The sequence below is a fragment of the Microtus pennsylvanicus genome, chromosome 9 (assembly GCF_037038515.1).
Source record: "Microtus pennsylvanicus isolate mMicPen1 chromosome 9, mMicPen1.hap1, whole genome shotgun sequence".
In the NCBI taxonomy this organism is placed as follows: Eukaryota; Metazoa; Chordata; class Mammalia; order Rodentia; family Cricetidae; genus Microtus; species Microtus pennsylvanicus.
The window spans coordinates 60,312,336-60,333,154 of record NC_134587.1 but is presented as its reverse complement, the minus strand read 5'-3'; the positions used below and the strand labels follow the sequence as shown (position 1 = coordinate 60,333,154).

At 50.8% G+C, this 20,819-nt stretch overlaps 1 protein-coding gene across 14 annotated transcripts in view; it reads right to left on the bottom strand.

The window, feature by feature from the left end:
• The window catches only part of Mcf2l (MCF.2 cell line derived transforming sequence like), a 102,038-nt gene that overhangs the window by 79,658 nt on the left and 1,561 nt on the right, over nt 1-20,819 (bottom strand). For 4 of the 14 annotated variants that reach the window (XM_075986177.1, XM_075986179.1, XM_075986185.1 and 1 more), the window contains exon 1: nt 5,424-5,555. The exons of 8 other annotated variants lie outside the window; for them this stretch is intronic. In XM_075986177.1, the coding sequence (XP_075842292.1) occupies nt 5,424-5,520 (97 nt within the window). In that variant the 5' untranslated portion in view covers nt 5,521-5,555. Of the gene's footprint in view, nt 1-5,423; nt 5,556-10,433; nt 10,903-20,819 lie in introns of those variants that run through there. 2 more of the 14 variants (XM_075986178.1, XM_075986191.1) reach the window with 1 other exon arrangement.

Below are 20,819 nucleotides of genomic sequence, written 5' to 3'. Positions count from 1 at the left end.
CAGTCATGAAGCTCCTGCCCAAGTCTACCCTCATGTGACAGACTCACCCAACACAGAACACACATCTGGCCTCACCCAACACAGAACACACATCTGGCCTCATCTCCCGGATCCACTCTTAGTGCACCTCCCAGCCATCTCTCCTAAGTTTTTCTTATTCAAGAAAAAACAAACCAGTGAGAGAAGTGAGCCTGAGACTATCTGTCCCCAGTCACTGGAACCAGGAGCAAGGCCCTGAGCGGTCCCCTCATGCCAGCTGTACTTACAGCCCTGCTTCTGTCTCAGAGGCCACCGCCAGACTCACTAGCTGCGACAAGGAATTGAATCCCCTGCGGGGTTTCCTGGGTCTCGGCCATGTCCATCAGCCTTGCACTAACTCCTTGAGTTGACTGAATTCTCGTTCTCGGCTGGTGCATTCTTGCTTTATGTTCCCCTCCCAGGACAGTTTCTTCTTACCCCCTCTTCCTTTCCTCGGCCCCTTCGTCACATCCCCTCTTTCCTCAGCACTAGATACAACCCTCTCTAGCACAGAGTCCCATGGTTTTGACCGTCAGCTAGTTTCTCTCTTGGGAAGTTTGTCTTTCCACCAATGAACAAGCAAAAACTCCCTAGAAGCTAGTGTGTAACTCATCAGATATGAATATCTCGTGCCTGTGACTAGAGAATCCTAGTGGGTCCTGGGCAATGGCTCCTCTGTCCTTTGCAAAGTCGCTGAAAGATCTCTTACCCCATCTGTGGGTAAAGCCCTACAGTGGCCTTGTGTGGAAGTCATGTTTCGTTTGGCCCATCCATGAGCCACAGCCCCACTGTGACTTCTGCCTGCTGCCTCCGTGTCTACACTAACAAGTGACTGCCTCACTCAGATGCCTGTCCGACAAGCCCATCATGGATCCTCCCCTTGCTTCTGCCAGCACAATCCTCCAGTGTGGTCTCCCCTGATCAGGACTGCCCCCACTAAGACAGAATATGTGATGATGCTGCCATCTTACCAGAGAGGCAGGCCCCGGGCTCCTCAGAACAACAGAGACACCCCTTCTCATCTGCATCCTGGGACCTGGCTTGGTGCCTGGGGAAAGCAGAGCCGATGTTGCTGCCGTAGGCAGGTAGACCTGCACTTGGTCTAATCTCTGTGCGCGGCCTACGGCCTACGGCCTAAGAGGTCCAGACCAACTGTTGAGAAGAAACAGCTTCTTTTATCTTGTTAGGCTCAAATGCAGCTCAGCTGTCAGCACTTTTAAAACCCAGAGCAGACACTAAGCTCTCAAATTTCAGAGGTTACCCTATCAGCGAAACAGAGCCTGCCACACATGTGGCAGCATGTGAAACTCAGCAATGTCCTGGGGGACTGTGTGCCCCTCCCACTAGAACACTCGACAGCAGTTTCACAAAGGGCTATGGGGGGGGTCCCCGGGCAGCCATGCCCCATGTCACTTCCTCTACTCAGCCTCCCACAGGGTACATGAGCTGTGGAATCCTTCCAGACTAGTGTGGTTTGATGGACCAAGAGCCCCTAAAAAGTTACCTTGAACACCCCTCAAAAAATTACTTCACCCAAAAAACAGCAGGAAGATGTTTAGACAGAACTAAGCCCATATTCCCAAATATCATCTATAAATGTGTCTTTACATTTAAAAGGGAATATGCTATAGAGATTTGCATTGCTACGGATCTTGGTTTATTGATACAAATTTAAGGTAAATTTTGTTATACTGCATATGTATATTTCTGCCCTTGGTTAAGTTATTGTGTTTGTGCAGTTCATTTAAAAATGTAATGTATAATTAATAGAAATGGGTTAAATTAGTATGTAAGAGTTAGCCAATAAGAAGCTAGAGCTAATGGGCCAAGCAGTGATTTAAATAATAGTTTCTGTGCGATTATTTTGGGGCTAAGCGGCCTCCTCCTACAGGCTTCCAGCATTTGCCCCAGGGTAGAACTCCAGACCCTCAGTGGTAGGGGTGGGGGGGGATGAGTCCTTGTAGGAGGTCAGCAGGAAAGCCGCAGTGGAGAGCAGCCCCCAGTGGCCATCTTACAGATGAGCACATCTCAGATACAGCCCTGACCTTGCATAGGTCAGGAGCCACATACATCTGGACATGCACCTGGGTAGTCATGGTCCCCAGCAAATGTGGGCAAATGTCTTCTAAGGAGAATGTGGCATCCTCTGGAGAAACGCTTTAAACACAACTGGAGAGACAAAAGAGATTTCAATAAGAAGTTATCCCTATGGGCTGGATGCCACCACAGTGGGTCCTGCTGGGCACACACAAGTGTAAGGTCAGAGTCCCCAGGAGGATAATTGACTGAATACATGAACAAATGAGCAAGGAAAATCAGTCCTTGGACCTGAGAAGGCTCCTATCAATGTTCTCAGTCTGAGCCCATCATGAGACCTTGTTTTTTTGAGATTCTCCTCCTGTGTGAACACAGCCCCTTCCCAGTGGCCGTGACAATGGCACAGGCTGGAAGCATTTCAGGGGACGGCCATCGCTTCCTGTCTGATATCATCAGTTCTCTGTCGGGTGCGGGGCGGTGGCCAAGATGAGCTCTCCTGCTCATCTCATGACCTGGCTCTTCACTTTCTGTCCTTGAAAAGCCAGACTTCCTCAGGTACAACTCTCCCTGCGGAGCTCAGTTCCACTGTCCCCAGCACGGTTGGCACCAGCAGACGTCATCCTGCTCTTTAGACACAGACCAGGCTGCGGGCTCAGCCCCTGCTGTTTGGGACACAGGTTCGGTTGCTAAAACTCAGCGGCATATAGTGTAAGAGTGAGGACAGGACCGGGGTCCCGGCTCGTCTCTCTCGTGCCATAGATATGTCTTTCTGGGTAAGAGAGTTACACTTGCACACATAGAGGCACTCACAGAATCACATAGACCCCAGGAGCCTCTGGGAAAGGGCCTGGCTCCACCCAGAGCACCAGAGCTCAGCATGATCACCCCAAACCCTCCTCTGCTTTCACACGTGGTAGGTACATGTTTCCATGGGGGCGGATTAGCTCCCCAGAGGTTGATCCCCATATTCTCTCGCCATATATTAGAAAAAACAAACAAAGTAGATGAAGAAAGCAAACAGAGCCCAGAGCTGCTGCGCCCACATGGCAAACAGCAAACGTCTGTTATCGAACCCGGTTGCATATGCTCTGAGTCACGGTGAACTTCTCAGAGCCAAGGACAGCCACCCATGCTACAGAGTCATGGCCATATCCTCGGTGGTAGAGGAAGCTCTGTCCCTCGCATCCCCTACCTGCTCTGCAGACACTGAACCCTCAAAGTGATTTCCTCTGCCTTGCTATCTGAACTTCACCAGATGCACAAAAGGCTCATGTAATAGTTGGGGACCCTTGCTGCACGCTGGCTTTGTTTCGATTAGGGCAATTAAGGTGGTCCAGAGACTGTTTCTGTAGTAATGGGGTGGCCCGACACATTTATACACACATCCGACTACCCCCTCCTAGCCCGGAGTGGGATTAGGAGCCCTCTCCTGACCCACTCATTAGGCCATGGTGAATACGCTACTTTAAAGGCCTTACCTCTCCTCAGCTACATCAAAGAGAGAATACCACAGGCACTATGCAGGGGCAGGGTAGGTGCTGATGGCCCCACAGGTGGGCTGGCAATGTCTACAGGCTGTAGGGTCCCTTCCTCAGTCCTTCCTTGAAATCTCTGGGAGGAAGAGCCAAGTTTCTATGGTTTGGGAGGGCTCTACCAGGTTGCAAGAAGACAACTTCGGTTCCCGTTCTGCTTTTGACTTAGGCTTCACTCCAGGAAGCCTGGTAACGGGGCAGGTGAGCAGCCTTTGCCTCTGCTCTGAGGCAGCACTGTATGGACTTTACTACCACGTGAGCCCCGGGGAGACCTTACAGGAAAACAGAGAAGACAGGCTCAAGTAGAAAGTGCCCTATGCTCGCTAACATTCCTGGGGTCGTTCTGGTGACAGATGCAGATAGAAGGGAACTCGGCCATGTTCCAAAGCCCCTGTTGCCACCACCTGTGCCCTCTCTCCATCTGGTCAGCTTAGACCAATCGTTCTCAGCCTAGGGGTGACTACCCTGAACCCTATGAAAAGAAAACACAGATATTTACATTATGGTTAATAATAGTAGCAAAATTACGGCTATGAAGTAGCAACAAAAATAATTGTATGGATGGGGGTCACCACAGCATGAGGAACCACAGTAAAGGGTTGCAGCATTAGGAAGGTTGGGAACCACTGGCTTAGGCATGGCTCTGTAGGAAATTCCAAGCTTCGGGAACCCTGGGGGAGCCACGCCCCTCTGTGAGTGTCCCACAGCAGCAGGAGAGCTCCATGAAGGAGTTTGCACACTGTGCTCTGGGCATGATGGGTAGGCATCGTGTCCATAGCGCAATCTCTGCTTTGACACCCTAGACCTCTGGTGTCCCATCACACCCAGGGACTTTCCTCAGGCCTTATCAACAGAAAAGCTATAGTCCCCTTTGCCAGGGTAACCTCAATCTCACAGCATGGACCCATGATGGTCCCTGTTAAGTACCTATGATTTCTGTGTCTAAACATGGGCTTGTTCACCCAACAACCACCTAGAGTTCCCCAGGTTCAGCCTCGGTAAGGAAAGAGTGCTCCTATTTTACAAACAGATGAAACTTCACAGCTGAGCTGGTTGACATATGGGCCCCATCCACAGAGCCTTGCCTGACACGGATGTCCTTTCAGAGTGTAAACACCTCACCCCCACCACCTCTCCAAACCCTCCTTCAGCAGAGTCAGTGGTCCTGGCTGGTCCCCTACTCTCTTCCCCACATCGCCGATGGCTCTCTATGGCCTCACTTGTACTCATGAGCAAGGTGTTCTGTGGCAGAGGGATATGCGCTACCCCCAAGTCTCTCCTGCAAGTGCCACTATTTTGAACACCGCTTGTGTCCTTCTTAGGAGAGGTGGCTGAAGCCACAAAATGCAGAGAGAAGAACTCAGGGGACCTGGGTGTGAGCTGGATTAGCAGCGGCTACCTCTGCTGAGCAGAAGCTTCTCTCTTACTACCCACAGAGACACTGCCCACACGCTCAGGCCCCGAGCAGCATCTCTGGTGATTACCTCTTCCACTGTCTCATATGTACACGCAGGTGAACTTGTCAAATGCCAGGCCAGGGGCAATGTGACTGAATCCCGGGAAGCTGCATGGTATTGTAGCTCCCCAAGAGCTGGTCAGGAAAGCAGCTTGGTGACATGGAGGGAGTCCTACGTTTGCCAGCCTACAATGTCACAAACTAGTCAGATGACAACTATGGGGTGAAAACCCATGCACCCCAGATCCTAGCCTAGTGGCCTCAGATCCAAGGGGGGACCACAGGGACTAGGGAGACCACTTCCCTCATCAACAGAACACCAGCCACAGAGCACCAAGCTGCACAGTGCGCCCACTCCCTCGGAGGACCCCAGGACTCACCCTCAGCCTGAGAGTGTAGCCAGGAACACCACTCAGAGTAGATGTAGTAGAGTTTCATTTCCGCCACAGAAATCCAGACAGGACGTCTGTGTGCCATGGCCACCCTGCACGTGCACGTCCTCCCCGACACTCTAGCACCTGACTGCACTCGCCAGGCGTGGGGAGAATGCCCAGCCTCTCACTTTCATTTTATCATTAACCAGGATGGAACACTGTACAGTAATTGCTCTCCCAGGACTAACATCCCCTCCTCGCCCCACCCTGCGTATTTACACAGGGACTCCGGGCTGAGGCAGCCTGCAAGCGGCTTCGGTAAAAGGAACAAGTGAGCCATTCTTGCTGACTTGAAGCACTGGATCTCATCTGGATAACTTCCATCTACAGTGATGCACAGGAAGAGTTACCATTCAGAGGGGCAGGGAAGCAAGAGAGGTCAACAGAGCACACCAGCAAGAAGTTAGAGGAGTCCTTTGTGGTCCAACTGGAGAGGCCGCAGCAGCAGGTAGAGTCTTGTTCCTTATAGGAAAGGAACAGATGGTGGGGTGTGTGTGTGTGTGTGTGTGTGTGTGTGTGTGTGTGTGTGTGTGTGTGTGTGTGGTCTACCTGACACCAGCATTTCCTTCATTATTAGAGGCCTGGATTACAAAGAACACTCCTATCCAGAGCACAGACAGGCTAGACTGGCACAGGCTCACACCGTCAGTTACTCCCACAGTCAGGACCTGAAAGGTACAGGTAGACGAAGCTTCAGAGGGAGGAAGGGGCAGGTGGAAAACTGACCTTTCTGCCCAGCAATCCAGGCAAGGCTGGATTCTTGAACCCACCCAGCAATTCACAGTGAGGTCCCGTTGTTTAGAAACTTCAAATCTAGTGACTGGCAGCCCCCACCACCCAAATGTCAGGGATATCATTTCCCCACGGTCAGCAAATCACACTGTGGGCAGGTCAGGACCCGGATAGGTGTGGGCCATTCAACCTTCTGCAATAGCAGAGTCTCCACAGGCACCCCAAAGATAATACATAGGGACCCAACATAACATAGATCCAGAGAACCCAAAGAGAGCCTGTAGGAACCACAGCATGCTGAATGGCTAGCATCCAGATCTCGTTATCACAAAATTACTGCCTCAACCAATCTGCCTGAAATTTTAAAAATGATAACAATCCCCCAATTTCCTCAGACCAGGAAATGTCTTCTTACAAACAAGCTCCAGGAGCACCCTGAAGGAAATGTCTCTCACCGGTGTTTCCCCTGTGAACAAAGGCCCCATAAATCACATGGTAGCCCCTCCCACCTCAGCCACCTCCCAGCTCTCTGCAAGCTTGCTTTAGATTTAGAGACAGGGCAGGATGGCCACTCCCTTCTGCTGGCAGTAACTTCAGAAGCATGGAAACCAGGAGTGTGGATACAAACATGTGCACGGGCAGGACCGTAATGCCAGTGGTCCAGCCTCACGCTGTATGTTCCCACTGTGAATAATATGTCTGTCTTCTACAAACATGGCAACTCCTGGCCTGAGCCAGGAGGTAACCAAGGAACCTCAGCTCAGCGACCTGTACGTCTGGTGTGGGATCACACCTGTCACACAACAACCAGCTGGGACATAAGTGATCCTAGCTGCAGTGGGGGCTCTCCAGGCCAGCAATGCTGGAACCACGGTGTGACTCTGGAAGGAATCCCGCTCAACACACAGGTTTTAATGTGTCTAGCTGGCTGCTGTGAAGCATCCACATAGGAGCACTAATTTTCTAAAGAAAGAAAAACTTGCAAACAGGGTATTCACAGAGTTCTTACAAATCTGTGTAGACTGCGGAAGAACGATTTTCTCCCAAAACACTTTACAGGAGAGTTTTTCTTTGCACCTGACCTAATACCCATTCCCCTCCTCCCACCCTTTCATTTCAGCTACCAGGAAGCTCAAAAGTAAATATCAGCGTGATCAACATCACTAAGTGCCTCACAAAGCTTGGCATTTTTGCACGTGTGGTGTGCACATGTGCTGTCATGTGCTCGCGAATGCACACAGAGGTCAGAGTGGACACAGAGCATCTTCTGCAACCGTTCTCCACTTAGTCTTTGTGAGGCAGGGCCACTGATCTGATGGCTCTGCCCCCAAAGCTCACCAAGGCCATCCAGTCTAGCTAGGAGGCTTTAGGTGGGGAACCCAGGTGCCAAGATTACAGGCGTCTGCTAAGCCTGTCTGACTTTTACGTTGTTTCTGGAAATCCAAGTTCTGGTCTTCGTGCTTGTGTAGCTGAACCATCTCCTTAGCCCCTTACCTGCTCCTTTAATTAGCTCTAAATCAGTTTAAAACTGTCTGTGCCGACCTCACGCATGTATTTATGGAGAGACTGTCTGGATTCTTAATAAGACAGCTTTCCTTGGCTTAACTGAAATAGCCTGAACCCAGCAGAGCAGAGGGGACACCCTCCACAGAGAGACTTGGCTTGGTGCAGGAGAAGAAGCAGAAGATGCAGGAGACCAGCCCAAACTTCTCTTGCGTAAACTGATGACACTCCGCTTCTGTTTATCAGAAAATTATAACCTTCAGCCACACTTTCTCCCACACTACCGTTTACCACAGGGAAGAGGTGTGGCGACTCTGACTCAGGGTTTTACCTGGAACTGAATTTTGTCACCGCTCAGCCCAGTGAAAACAGGGGCGGTGCCTGTGCAAGACGGTGTAGAGACCAGCACCATCTGAGAGGGCAGGTGTGCAGGGGAGGGGAGTAGAGGCCATGATGGTGTAGACACCAGCACAGCTGAGTGGGCAGGGGTGCAGGGGAGGGGAGTAGAGGCCATGACAGTGTAGACACCAGCACAGCTGAGTGGGCAGGGGTGCAGGGGAGGGGAGTAGAGGCCAGATAGGGACCATACTCTCCCAGGACCATGAGGCGTCATAAGAAGCCAAGCATCACTGTGCCCTGATCACCACTCAGGTGACGGGCGATGTCAACTGTCAAGAGGCCATGCTCTCTGGTTGTGTGCCCTGGGTAGAGGCTTCCGAGCTCAGCTGTAGCCCAGCATAGGCTCCAGGGAATGGAGTGTGTACCTGGGGCCTGGTTCGGGCTTTACCGAGCTCGGATCAGCAACCCCTGGCTTGTGCAGACAGGACAGACCCAGGGGAAGCCATCTGTTAGACAGCAAAAGGCGAGTGAGACTTCCCTGAACCAAAATTGTGACGCTAGGGGCCAGGGCACACACTGCCACTGCACTATCTCCAGTGGATGGTGGTTAAGTATCAACTAGAGAGGACCCTCCAGTGCTTCTAAGGGGGTGGCTGGTGGACCACATGCTGCCGAGGTCACCCATGTCTCTGGCCCTCTTCCACGGCTTCCCTGCTGGTCAGAATCACATCTGGGCTGCTACCATGGTCCAGGACTCCCAAAGCAAGTGAGATGCTTTCCCTATCTCCAGCACACAGCTCCCACAGAGACTTGTGTGACAAGAACACAGCTATGCCCAGGCTGGACAACCCACCCCTCAGATGCCACCTTCCCTTTGTTCATCCATGACTGTCACCTGTCCTCTGTCCAACTATGTGTCAACAACCCTAATCCCGACTTCACTTCCGTTGAGACATAAGTTGATATCAACAAGCCCCCAGAAAGGTTCCATGTTAAAAAAGAAATCACACGGAGAAATGGACTCCAGGGCTTATTGCCTTCCCGGGTGCTCAGTTTGCACAGGCAAGCAACTGGCTGCCTGAACTGCTCCAGACCCGAGCTGAATACAGTAAGCTGTACCTGCTCCAGCTGCACCTGCTGGGGCTATTTTACTGCACTGAGTGGCACCTGCCCAGCCTGCACCTGTCTAAGATGCACTGGCACCAGGAGGGAGCTCACCAGACAAACTCTACTGAGACAGAGATGGGGAGACAGAGTCAGCAGGGTACCACAAAAACGGATCTCAATACCCTCAGCAGTCAAAGCAGACGTGGCTCAGAGACAGCGGCATGAGATTACTCAAACCTGGTCCAGAGTACCCCATTATGTGGGGGAGTACTTTGTAGTCTCCATCTTGGAGACTCTCCCCACATTCGTGTTAGAGGAAGGAGGAGGAGTTTGGAAGGCTGGTAATGGGCATTGAGCAGAAGCCAGGATCTGCTCAGCCTCGGTCATGCCCAGTCCTGTTCTTCCCCGGCATTGTACTAGGCGGATGTCAGAGGGTTTGATAAAGGGCACAGGGATTTGGTACATCATCTAGGGTTATCTGTGCTAATCCAACAGGGCGTGACCTGCCCCACCATGTTAGAGATACTTTCCAGAGCCACACAGGGAGAGGGCCCCCTTCTGCCCTGTTGTGCTCATGCTTGGTCATCAGGCACCCCCAGCATCTGCATCCTGGAGTGGAGGAGGGGAGCTTTAGTTCATGAATCCCCAAATGGTTGCCCCCGTTGCAGTCAGAGGTACTAGGGGGTCAGTTTCTTCTCCAAGCTTGTGAGACTTAAATACCTTCAAACCACCTTGAGGAGGCAAACCTAAGGTGGACACAAGGAGGCGCTGGTCCGACTACCTGTCTACCCCATACCCTAAAGATGCTACATTAGCCTGAGGTCAGAAGCCACTGCCACTCCCAATTCCCAGGCTCCTGGAGGCAGAGAGTGCTGTGTTCTCTGCCAGGACCAGAAATTAGCCCCAAGGCACTTCTCTAGCTCCAGTGACTGGAACTTCCCCACTTTTCAGGATGCTAATTTGTAAACCATTACTCTGAGAATTTAAATTGGCTGAACAAGTGTTCTGCTCTAAAGAGAAACTGACTGGGGGTGGGGTGTGGTGGAATACACCACCACGACAACTTCTGAGCCAGGTCCTCAGATATGAAGAGAAAAGATCAGAAATGCAACAAATGCACCCAGACTGCCTTCATGTTAAGCCATCAGATGTTTTTAAGGGTCCTTAACACGGTTCTCAATATTTTGAAATGTTGAACCACCACAAGAAAGCACCTGCCTAGAGGGACCTTGTCCTGAGTCCTCACAGAGGTACCATTCATTTCTCCTGACTCACCTGGCTTATAGCGCCCTGGTGCTCCCCGACGCTTCCTTAGCAGTGACCAGAACCGCCGTGAAGCCCCCCGAGATGCACCCTTTTCTGCCATTGAGTTGCCCTCCTGAGGTTGAATCTCTGTGAAGCAGAGGTCCAGTGATCTTCAGGACCAGGTCACGCGTCCGCCCTAAAGAGCCCTGAGGTTCCCAACGCCGACAGGTCTTCTCTAGGACAGTCAGAAACTGTGGAGGGACCAGCGACCTGCAGTGCACACCTAGGTGCTGACGTCCCAGGTGACCTTGGGCTTCACCAAGTCATGAGAAAGAATGGGGTCAAATGGTCTCCTGGGCTCCCGGGCTCCCCCTCAGCCCCAAGCCCCAGAATGTCCTCTTGCAGTGGCCAGAGGCTGCGCACCTGCCGCTCTTCTTTCAGACGGTGCAGGAGAATGCCACGATGCCGCTGCCGCTGCTGCTGGAGACCCAGTGGGAAAGGCTGAGCCCGCCCATCTGTGCGTGAGGTCTGGTGGCTTCCTTCCTCACACAGGGGCTGTCTGGACAGAGCTGCAAATGCCAGGGAGCTACTCAGGCCAGAAGCACCTTCCAGGCTGCAGGAAGTCTCAAGTTCAAACAAACAACTACAAACCAGGAGGAAGGGAGGGACTGGCTACTGGAGTTCTGAAATAAATCGGGAAGTTTCCCAGTCTGCTGTCCAGCCCTCAGCAGAGGAAACGGTGAGGCGCCTAGCTTGGCAGGGACACTTTCCATGAGACACACGGAGCCTCCCAAGCCAGCGGCTATTGACCTCTGCCCTAGTGCCCACAAATGCTTCTGAGGGAAAGTGAGGGGACAATACCAGGGTTTTCCAGGGACTCTTAAATTGGGGGCCACCCTCTGGCTCCATGTGCCCTACACATCCTGGGGCTTCAGATTCTCATGTCTGATATGCCAGGCACTTCATTTGGGCCCTGTTTTAACCATGATAACACAAGCATGCCAAACGATTGTGTTCATTGTCATCTTTGATATCATTATCCATCTAAGCTTAGGAGAAAGTGGAAAGGGTTTGAGTCAGGTGAGTGTCCAAGAGACCTGCGCCATGCCCCTCTGGCCCCCAAAAGCCCACTTGAGGGACACTGCCACATCTGTGGTGGGGTGGTGCTTATTTGGTCTCTGTTTTTTGAGAGCACATTCAGGGTTGGATGCACAATGACCTGCTCATTACCCATCCTCCCTATGGGATCCAGGGGAGAAGGGGCAGTAACCTGTGAGAAGATCACTGAAGTGCTCACTGTCAGTATGGTGGTGCTTCTATCCGGAGAGGTCTCTTGCTGGACTACACTTCTGAGTATGACAGATGAGCGCAGCCAAGGAGCTTGTGTGCCCAACCCCAAGGCTGCCTTTGTATCCCACAGACGAGGCCACCTGCTGCATCACAGGCCACAGCGAAACTTAAGACGTGACTTAAGACACACAGAAGCCAAGAAAAGCACTACCTAACCAGGAAGAAAGGCTCAGCCAGCCTCCCTGGGCCTGGGCCTCACATCTGCCCTCGTCCAGGCAGACACTGGTCCTCACCCAGAATCCCCACAGTGAGGAAGGCATTTCTGATCCCAAAGAAACCACCAACAGTGGTTTGATGTGATTGCAGGCCTGGGACCAGCCCTGATACTTCTCTGCCTCCTTCGCTGAGGCAAGTGTTGAGAGCCATACGGAGCACACTTTGTACCTGAGGCTCTGACGGCTGAGTAGGCTACAGCCTGCAGTTTCCCGTCAAGTGTGGCTGGCTCAAGTCTGTCTTCACACATGTTTTTAAAATGCCACTAATCCCGTTTTCAAGAGCTTGTCTTGAGCTGAGTGTGGTGGTGTGCACCTTTAATACCAGCACTTGGCAGAGTTCTAGAGTGTGAAACTAGGCTGGTCTACAGATTAGCCTGGTCTACAGACTAGCCTGGTCTACAGAGGGAGTTCCGAGTTCCAGGACAGCCAGGCCTACACAGAGAAACTAGATCTCAAAAGAAGAACCTGGGCTGGGCTATGGTCTTTGTCCACAACCTGCTCATTCCCTCATTTCTTCTTCTCTTGCATGACATGGCCAGTGACACTGGGACACTGGAGTACAGCTTGTAACCACAGCACTAAGAAAGACAGGGCTAGGAGGTGGCGACAAGTGGGGCCTGGGCCCATTGCCAGCCAGCATCAGCCAATTAGGTCCCAGTGAGAGACCCTGTCACAAAAAAACAACAGAAACAGTGGACCCCTTGAGGTTGCCCTCTAACCTCTACACACACACACACACACACACACACACACACACACACACACACACACACAGAGGGGCTGGGTGCAGCTATGGGTTCAGTGCTTGCCTACGGTGTGTGAAGTCAGGTCCAATGACCAGCACAGCAAAACAGACGGATCTTGGAAGATCAAGCATCCTTACAGGATGAAGTCCTATCTGGGGCACTGGTTCCCACCTAGAATAATATCCTGTCAACAATAATATTAATGAAATTTAACACTGCTTCTCTCCCTCAGCGTGTTAAACAGTACACTCTGTGGCTTGCCTCTGAAGTTGAGAAACTGGATTTTATGCTTTGGGAAGCGACCTTATTTCTTTAACAGGGGGTGAAGGAAAACCCAGGGCATTTGCTGAAAAGCCAATTTAGATACACAAGAGCCATCAAATCTCTGTGACTTACAAAAAACAATTGGCGGGTTTGTGCTCCCAACTGACTGCTTCAAACCTTGAACGACTCCTCCCAGATATTTGATTTCCTTCTAACATTTGTGAATCTCTCAGGGTTTGGGTGAGGACAGAGGCCCCTTTGAGGAGAACAGAAGCCCTTACTTTACGCTCTCTTTAGAGAGTTGTGTGTAGAACTCCAGGCCAAGTCCTCTGTGCCAGAGGCCCTGGAAACTCCTACCATAGGGTGCCCCTGGTGAGATCACCATAAAGCTATCATCCTCTGGGGGCCACGGCAGCCCAGATGGTCCACAGCCGTGGGGTGCAGTAGGGCCAGCATTTGGCTGCTCTGCTCGTAGAAAGGAAAGAGCAATTAGCCATCCCAGGCAAGGTGTGCAGGATTTCTTCAAACCCAAACATGGATCATCCTGTCTGCAATGCCTAGAGCATCTGTTAGTCTCCCCTTTGAAGTATCTGTGACATAGTACACAACCATCCCTGGGTATCCCAAGAAACGGGACTTAAGGACCCCAAAGATGCCAAAGCCTATGATGCTTACTTATGTACCTTACGGTGACATCATGTTTGCATAGAATCCTGTGTCGTCCCTTGTAGCTGGATTCACCTCTAGGTTACATATTAGCCTCACCTCTCCCACATCAACATCCGCTCCCCAATTCCCACCTTCACTGCTTCTATATGTGGGACAGGAAGATGCGTTCCTTTATCTCCAGAAGACCCCAGAGCTCAAGGTGCATAGTCCTGCTTCAGGGAGGTAGCCCTTCTACAACAACAGTCAGGGAACATTTAGAATCCATTTTTAACATGAAGGAAGGCTTCCTATATGGATACCCAGTGTCCATTTGGCCCTTGAGGCCTCAGCACGGCGTCAGCCACCAAGAGCCCGACGATCCACCTAACAAACAGCTGCAGCCACGTGATCTCATGCTCCCAGTTAGGAGGTCGGCCTCATGTCACCGCCATAGGTTAGAAGGACAGTACATACAGGAATTGGTGTGGCTGTGGCAACACTAGTCACTGGGGGTCTTTACACATACCCTTATTCTTTGTGAATTAAGAGGGCAGCTTAAGGATTTCATTACTTTCGTATTTACTTTTCACATTCTCCATTACAAGATATTACATTTAAGATATTTCAGGCTAGGGCTGGAGAGATGGCTCAGTGGTCAAGCTCTGGGTTCGAATCACAGCTCACATGTGACAGCACACAACTGTAAGTGACTCCAGTGCCAGGAGATCATGCACACCTTTTCCTGTCCTCCTCAGGCACACGCGCGCATATGCATACACACACACACACACACACACACACACACACACACACACGGGCAAAAACACCCATTGTAAAATAAGAATTTTAAAAGATATTTCAGTCTTTGTCTTCTGCCCTGAAATGTTGCTACCTACGTCCTCACACTTCTGGTCTGTGACGCAACAATAGCAGCAGTTAGTGTGGGTTGTCTTTATCTATTACACTTGGTGTGTTTTCTTGTCGCCATGTGAGGCGAGAGGAGGATGTCCTCTGTCATCCTCTACCTTACTGCTCTGCAAGGGTCTCCTGAACCTGCAGGTCACCGCTTCAGCTAGACTGGATGACCAGTGAGCTCCTGGGATGGTCGAGTCTCCACCTTGTGGTGCAGCAGTTAAAAGAACTCACGGACACATCTGGCTTTTATGTAGGTGCTGAGGATTTGAACCCAGGCCCCCTTGCTCCACAGTAAGTGCTGTTTCCCACTGAAGCATCTCCCCAGCCCCACAGGCCATGTATTTTTTACATGACCTGCAGGTAGAGTGGCCTGACTTACATCAGTGCATAACAAGCAAGTGGTTTCTAGGGATGGGTGGACAGACAGATGGACAGATGTTGTAGAAAACATTGTTCCATGGAGCAGAGACGGAGCTGCCTTGGCCAACCAGAACACCTCCCTGTGACCTGTGTTTCCCTTTCAGGTTTGGGTCTGTTCTCTAAAGTGGGCCAGGAAAACCACAACCCTCAAGAAGAGAGCTAGACAAGGAATCCTTTTACATTGCTGGGCCTGTGGCATTCAGAGTCACCTCAAGCCAAGCATGATGGCTCTTCTGGGTCGTAGAGTAATCATTCAGACAGTTGGAAAGACCATTCTACCTGAAACTATCCCGAACCCTAAGGACAAACAGCCAACACCGAGGATGGGACCACGGCTCAGTTGGTAAAGAGCTTGCTGTGCAAGCATGAAGACTTGAATTCATACCCCAAACCCACAGGACAAAGCTGATGCAGTAGAGCAAACGTAGCAGAAGTAGGTGGGTCCCTGGGGCTCACTGTCCAGCCAGCCTAGTCAAGTCCCCTAGGACAATAAAAAACAAGGTAAGTGGTGCCCAGAGAAAGAGAGAGAGAGAGAGAGAGAGAGAGAGAGAGAGAGAGAGAGAGAGAGAGAGAGAGAGAGAGAGAGAGAGCGCACAGGCAATGCTAATAAAATACCCTTGGTTTTCCAGAAATTCTACTCAGGCCCTACGACTGCCAGGAATTCCAGGATGGTCAGGGTTAGAAACAGCCGCATGTTACAGAGTACTATCCTCTTAGCAAAATAATCATCTTCATCCCAGCTGTGCTGTGCACGAGACACTCTCCACACTAGGCCTGGTGATGGTCATCCACAGCTGTGCTGTGCACGAGACACCCTCCACACTAGGCCTGGTGATGATCATTAACAGCTGTGCTGTGCACGAGACACCCTCCACACTAGGCCATGTGATGATCATTAACAGCTGTGCTGTGCACGAGACACCCTCCACACTAGGCCTGGTGATGATCATTAACAGCTGTGCTGTGCACGAGACACCCTCCACACTAGGCCTGGTGATGGTCATCCACAGCTGTGCTGTGCACGAGACACCCTCCACACTAGGCCTGGTGATGGTCATCCACAGCTGTGCTGTGCACGAGACACCCCCCAGACCAGGCCTGGTGATAGCTTCCCTCACAGAAGCAGGGTATGGAGAAGGTCTATGAGTCCTCATCTGAGAATGCAACTCTCCCTTGCGGCTCTCAGCCACCTGTGATTCTGCCCTAACTGAATGTGGCCGTGCCGTCAGAGGATGGAGGTAAACACAAGGGAGTACTCCATCGACACAACTATGAGGGAAGCTGGCCATTCTGGAATGGAACTTTCCAGTGATGTGGCTGCTGTGGGGTCACACACGCTCCTGTAATTCCCTCTCATGCTCTTTAACATAATCACGGGTTGGACTTGGATGGAATGGTACTTTGGTCTGTTGTTGGTGTTTTATCTGAGTGTAGTACGTATTTATTTGCATCTCCCAAGAAAAGTTCATGTAAGAGTTTCCTGGTACCCTAGCTGAAGGCTTGCTCACCCACCTCACACAGCGGCACAGCCTAAACCTCTGAACTATCAGGAAACCAGATCTGGACTCTGGTCTTGGCTTTCTAATTCATAGATCTGGGAAGACATTGATCTCTTGGGAATACAATGCTCACCCTTGGGATCTAAGACAACCCAAGGAGATGGTGCATTTTGCTTCCCCGTGTGTTCCATCTGCAGAGCCCAACACACCAACTCCCTGAAAAGCCCAGTAAGTAACTCGCACTCCACACGTGCGCCTGTGTGGGTGCTGCTGTCTCCCTCCCTAGACTGCAGACATCTGGGACCCCTTGGGAGCAGAATGGAGCTCAGCAGAAGTCTGTCACACTGCGCTAACATGACACAGCTGCTGTAGCTGGGGTGACTCTGCAGAGGTGCTGATGTCACCAGCAGAGCTGTGTCTCTCTGTACTACAGCCCTGTAACGTTGCCCCTTCAGCAAGTGGGCAGGCAGCGTCTTGGCAGGAACGTGAGCATGTGAGCACCCTCCTCCAGGCATCCCTGCACATGCTACAGCTCTGGGGAATACAGCTCTTCTTGAGGTAGAGCACGGAGCAACAGGCATCCCCGATAACTGGAAAGAAAGAAGCCCTTCCTGAGAGTTGGCTAGGCCTCCTCTGAGGACGGTGGGACTCAGGCAATGGCCAGCCATGCTGGCTTCAGCTCTGACAATGCCAAGGGAAAATTGCAGGCATTGGTCACGTGACCCGGAAGAGCGATAAGTGACAACACATGGTTACACACAGAACAGCCAGGGAAAGACTTGCCACAGGGGGAGAGGGCTCGGGCCTGGACTGCCAGAATAAGAAAGGGAGTTCTTAAGGAAGAAGACAAGTGCCAGGGGAGAAAAGACACTGGGCAAGCAGACTAGAACAGAGGCAGAGAGACAAGGGCAGACCAAGACATTAACACAGCTAGGGCCCAACTGTCCATAGAGGCAGAATCAGGCTAAGGAGCCCCATCAAGCTGATCACAATTGACAGCTGTATAACTGAGAAGTTTCTCTAGTAAGAACAGAGGGAGGTAAATACCCGCTACAGAGACTGCCGCAAGAGTAGGTACCACATACTACAGAGGAACATGTGGCCTGCCATCTTCTTCACACGCCACTCTGCTCATATCTGGGTGCGCAGCCTGATCCAACATCTGCCAAGAAATATCTACTATTAGGTCAGTCACACAACGCCTCCCACTTCAGCCTTCACCAAAGAGGAGCAACAGAAATGGCCGTTAAGTCTCACTTCCCCAGCATCTAGTCAGAAAACACCGTCATGGATGTGGGGTTCTCCAGAGGAGCAAAACACGCAGGCAGGCAGGCAGGCAGGCAAACAAGCAGACCAGACACACACACACAGACAGACAGATATACACACCTTGGAAACCATTATGTTGATGGCACTGGGTCAAACAAACACTTCAAAATAGTTGAATTGGCAGCTGGAAGCTGAGCATCAGGTCTTAGACTGTGATGAGTTTGATATAGATAACAGTACAGAGGAGGAGGGAAATCAAATGTCTGGGTCCAGAGGACTGCTATGGGATAGTGCTCTTGTACACTGTAAAGATTTGTCACTCGTATTAGTTTAATAAAACACTGATTGGCCAGCAGCCAGGAAGGAAGTATAGGCGGGCAACCAGACTAAGAGAACTCTGCGAAAAGGCAGAGATAGAAGAAGCAAGATGAGAATGCCTAACTGAGAAAAGGTACCAAGCCACGTGGCTAAATACAGACAAGAATTATGGGTTAATTTAAGTTGTAAGAGCTAGTTAGTAAGAAACCTGAACTAATAAGCCAAACAGTTTATAATTAATATAAGTCTTTGTGTGTTTCTTTGGAACTGAACGACTGTGGGACCAGATAGGACAGAAACTTCTTTTACAGTGGACACCACAGGCAACCTCTGAGCAGTGGAGTCAGAAAGGCTCATCAACATCCCCTCATCGTCCATGTTCTGAGGTAAGCCAACAAATTGTCTCTTCAACACATAAGTAGCTGGATGTTCTGTTTCTGGCATTGAAACTTGGATTGTATTAAAACGTTACATGGCTTCCATTGTGCTGTTTTGCTTGTAATTTCATCTACCCAGTTAGCCTTGATATCCATCCATCCACTTACCTACCCAACTATCCACTTATGCAGCAATCTGTCCTCTGATCCACCCTTCCATATGTTCATCATCCATCCATCCACCTATCCTTCTACACAATCATCCGTTCACAGATCTATGCATTCCTTCCCTCACTGTCATCCACACGTGCATCTACATACCCAGCTACCTACCCATTGTCTTATCATGGCACTCACACATCTATTCACTAACATATCACCTGTCTGTCTGTCTGTCTGTCTGTCTGTCTGTCTGTCTATCTATCTATCATCTGTCTCCTTCTGCAATCCACCGATCCACTGTCCGTTCACAATCTATCCACACAGGTATCTACACATCCACCTAGACGCTCATTCTCTTGTTTGCCAGCCCACTCATTCATACATCTATTTATCTTCATTCCTTCTGTCTGTCCACCCACCCCCTTAGTCATTTGCTCATGAAGACACTTTCACTTCCTACTGATAAAGAAGGTGGGCTGGATTTAAGGCTCCCCTGCTACAGTGGTTTGCCAGCTTTGATTCCTGGTCCCGCACCATCTTCATCATCAGGGAATTTTAAGGTGGCAATTCTCAGGCATTGCTGTGATGACTTCCCTAGGCTGTCTTGCATTTGTGTTTTAACCAGTCCTTCAAGTGACGTGGGAACACCTCTAGCTCAAACATCTAGGCACATCAACTAAGCCCTTACCATTTCTCCCTTAAATGTTCTTGTTTTTCACCAAATACTGCAAATCTAAAGAGAAAAAAGACAGGAAAACACTGGAGAGGAACCCAAGTACCCAGAAGGCTTTTGCTGCTGGGAAGTGTCCAGCATTGGTACAAAGGTCAGGTTCAGGAGTCCACACAAAAGCTAAATGCTCAAGGTCAAAGGCTACAGATCCCAGAGAGCATGCATCATGCCCTGTGTGCAGAACAGCCCAGGTAAGAAAGTTCTGGGTCATGGGATATAACATTGGAATCTGAAGTGAGAACACAGCAGCATGTCCTGAACAGCACAGGCTTCCTGCTTGTGTGCAAGCTCAGGGTAGAGGCACAGAAGGTCAGGTGACTCGCAGCTCTAAAGCCAGGTGACGCACAGCTCTAAGGACAGTCACTATGCCCAAGTCCTCAGTTGTAAGCCTTCACTCGAGCAGCTTCACCAGTCTCCAGATCAAGCTCCTAAAACTGTCTAGCTACTCTGGCCAAGACCTTAACATGCCCCTGGAGCATGAACAACCCTATGACCTTGAGCTACCTTCTGTTAGAAGGGGCTCTGGAGGACGTGCTCAGGATGTGAACCCTGGGCGATAATGACCAGTAGACCTTTATCACTTCCCCGCAGGGGTGGAAGCAAGCACCTGCATTGGGCATGCACAATTCTTGGCCCCAGGGCCTGGCATACAGCCTCTAACCCTAGTAGCCCAGCTCCCCAGCGCAATAGCAGGAATAAAGATCGGGTAAGCATGCTCAGTGTACACGAGAGGCCAGAGGGTGCAGATGTGGGGACACCGTTCTCTACAACATCGAGCAATGCTCATAACAGCTCTTGCCAACCATGTCTTCGGGTCTGGGTGAAGTCTGCAGCTTCAGTACTGCAGAAGCGTTGGAGGGCACGGTCTGCAAGCTGCTGCTTCTGATGAGACAATAGTGGCCATTAGGGCCCATCCTAGGATGCCTGGACAAGCACATTCAGTGACAGAAAGAGTATCCAGCCCAGGTTCTTCTCCTCTGGGATCCTTATCACAACTTAAAATACTCATGTTGTGTCCTCCAGAGACCAAGAGGAAGCCTCAGTATCTAAAACCCAGGGATGACGTCACTGGTAGAGCAGTTCCCACTGTGACCCCCACACCAGCCAAACACAGGTGGGAAGAAGAGCAAGTTCCACTCCTTTCTCAGCCCCCCAGGAATGCAGGCAGTTCCACAGGGCTCTGTACTCATCCAGACCTTGTTCAAGCAACACCCAGAAAAAACGAGCTGTGTCTCCAAGAGGAAGGGGACAGATGACATAAACGGTTTTTTTTCTTTTCACCCATTTATAACAAACAGCAGTTTCTATTGCAAAACCAGCATTGTAAGGTGAAGGTCTACACCAGTGTAGGGGGGACTATCCTGCTTAATGTTTACGCTGATCTAGTCATTCAATACACCGAGGGGGTGCCACACCCAGCCAGACAACAAATGCAATCCTAATCCCTCAGGAAAGTATTGTTTGGAAAACAAGATAAGGACACATACCACACAACACATGGCA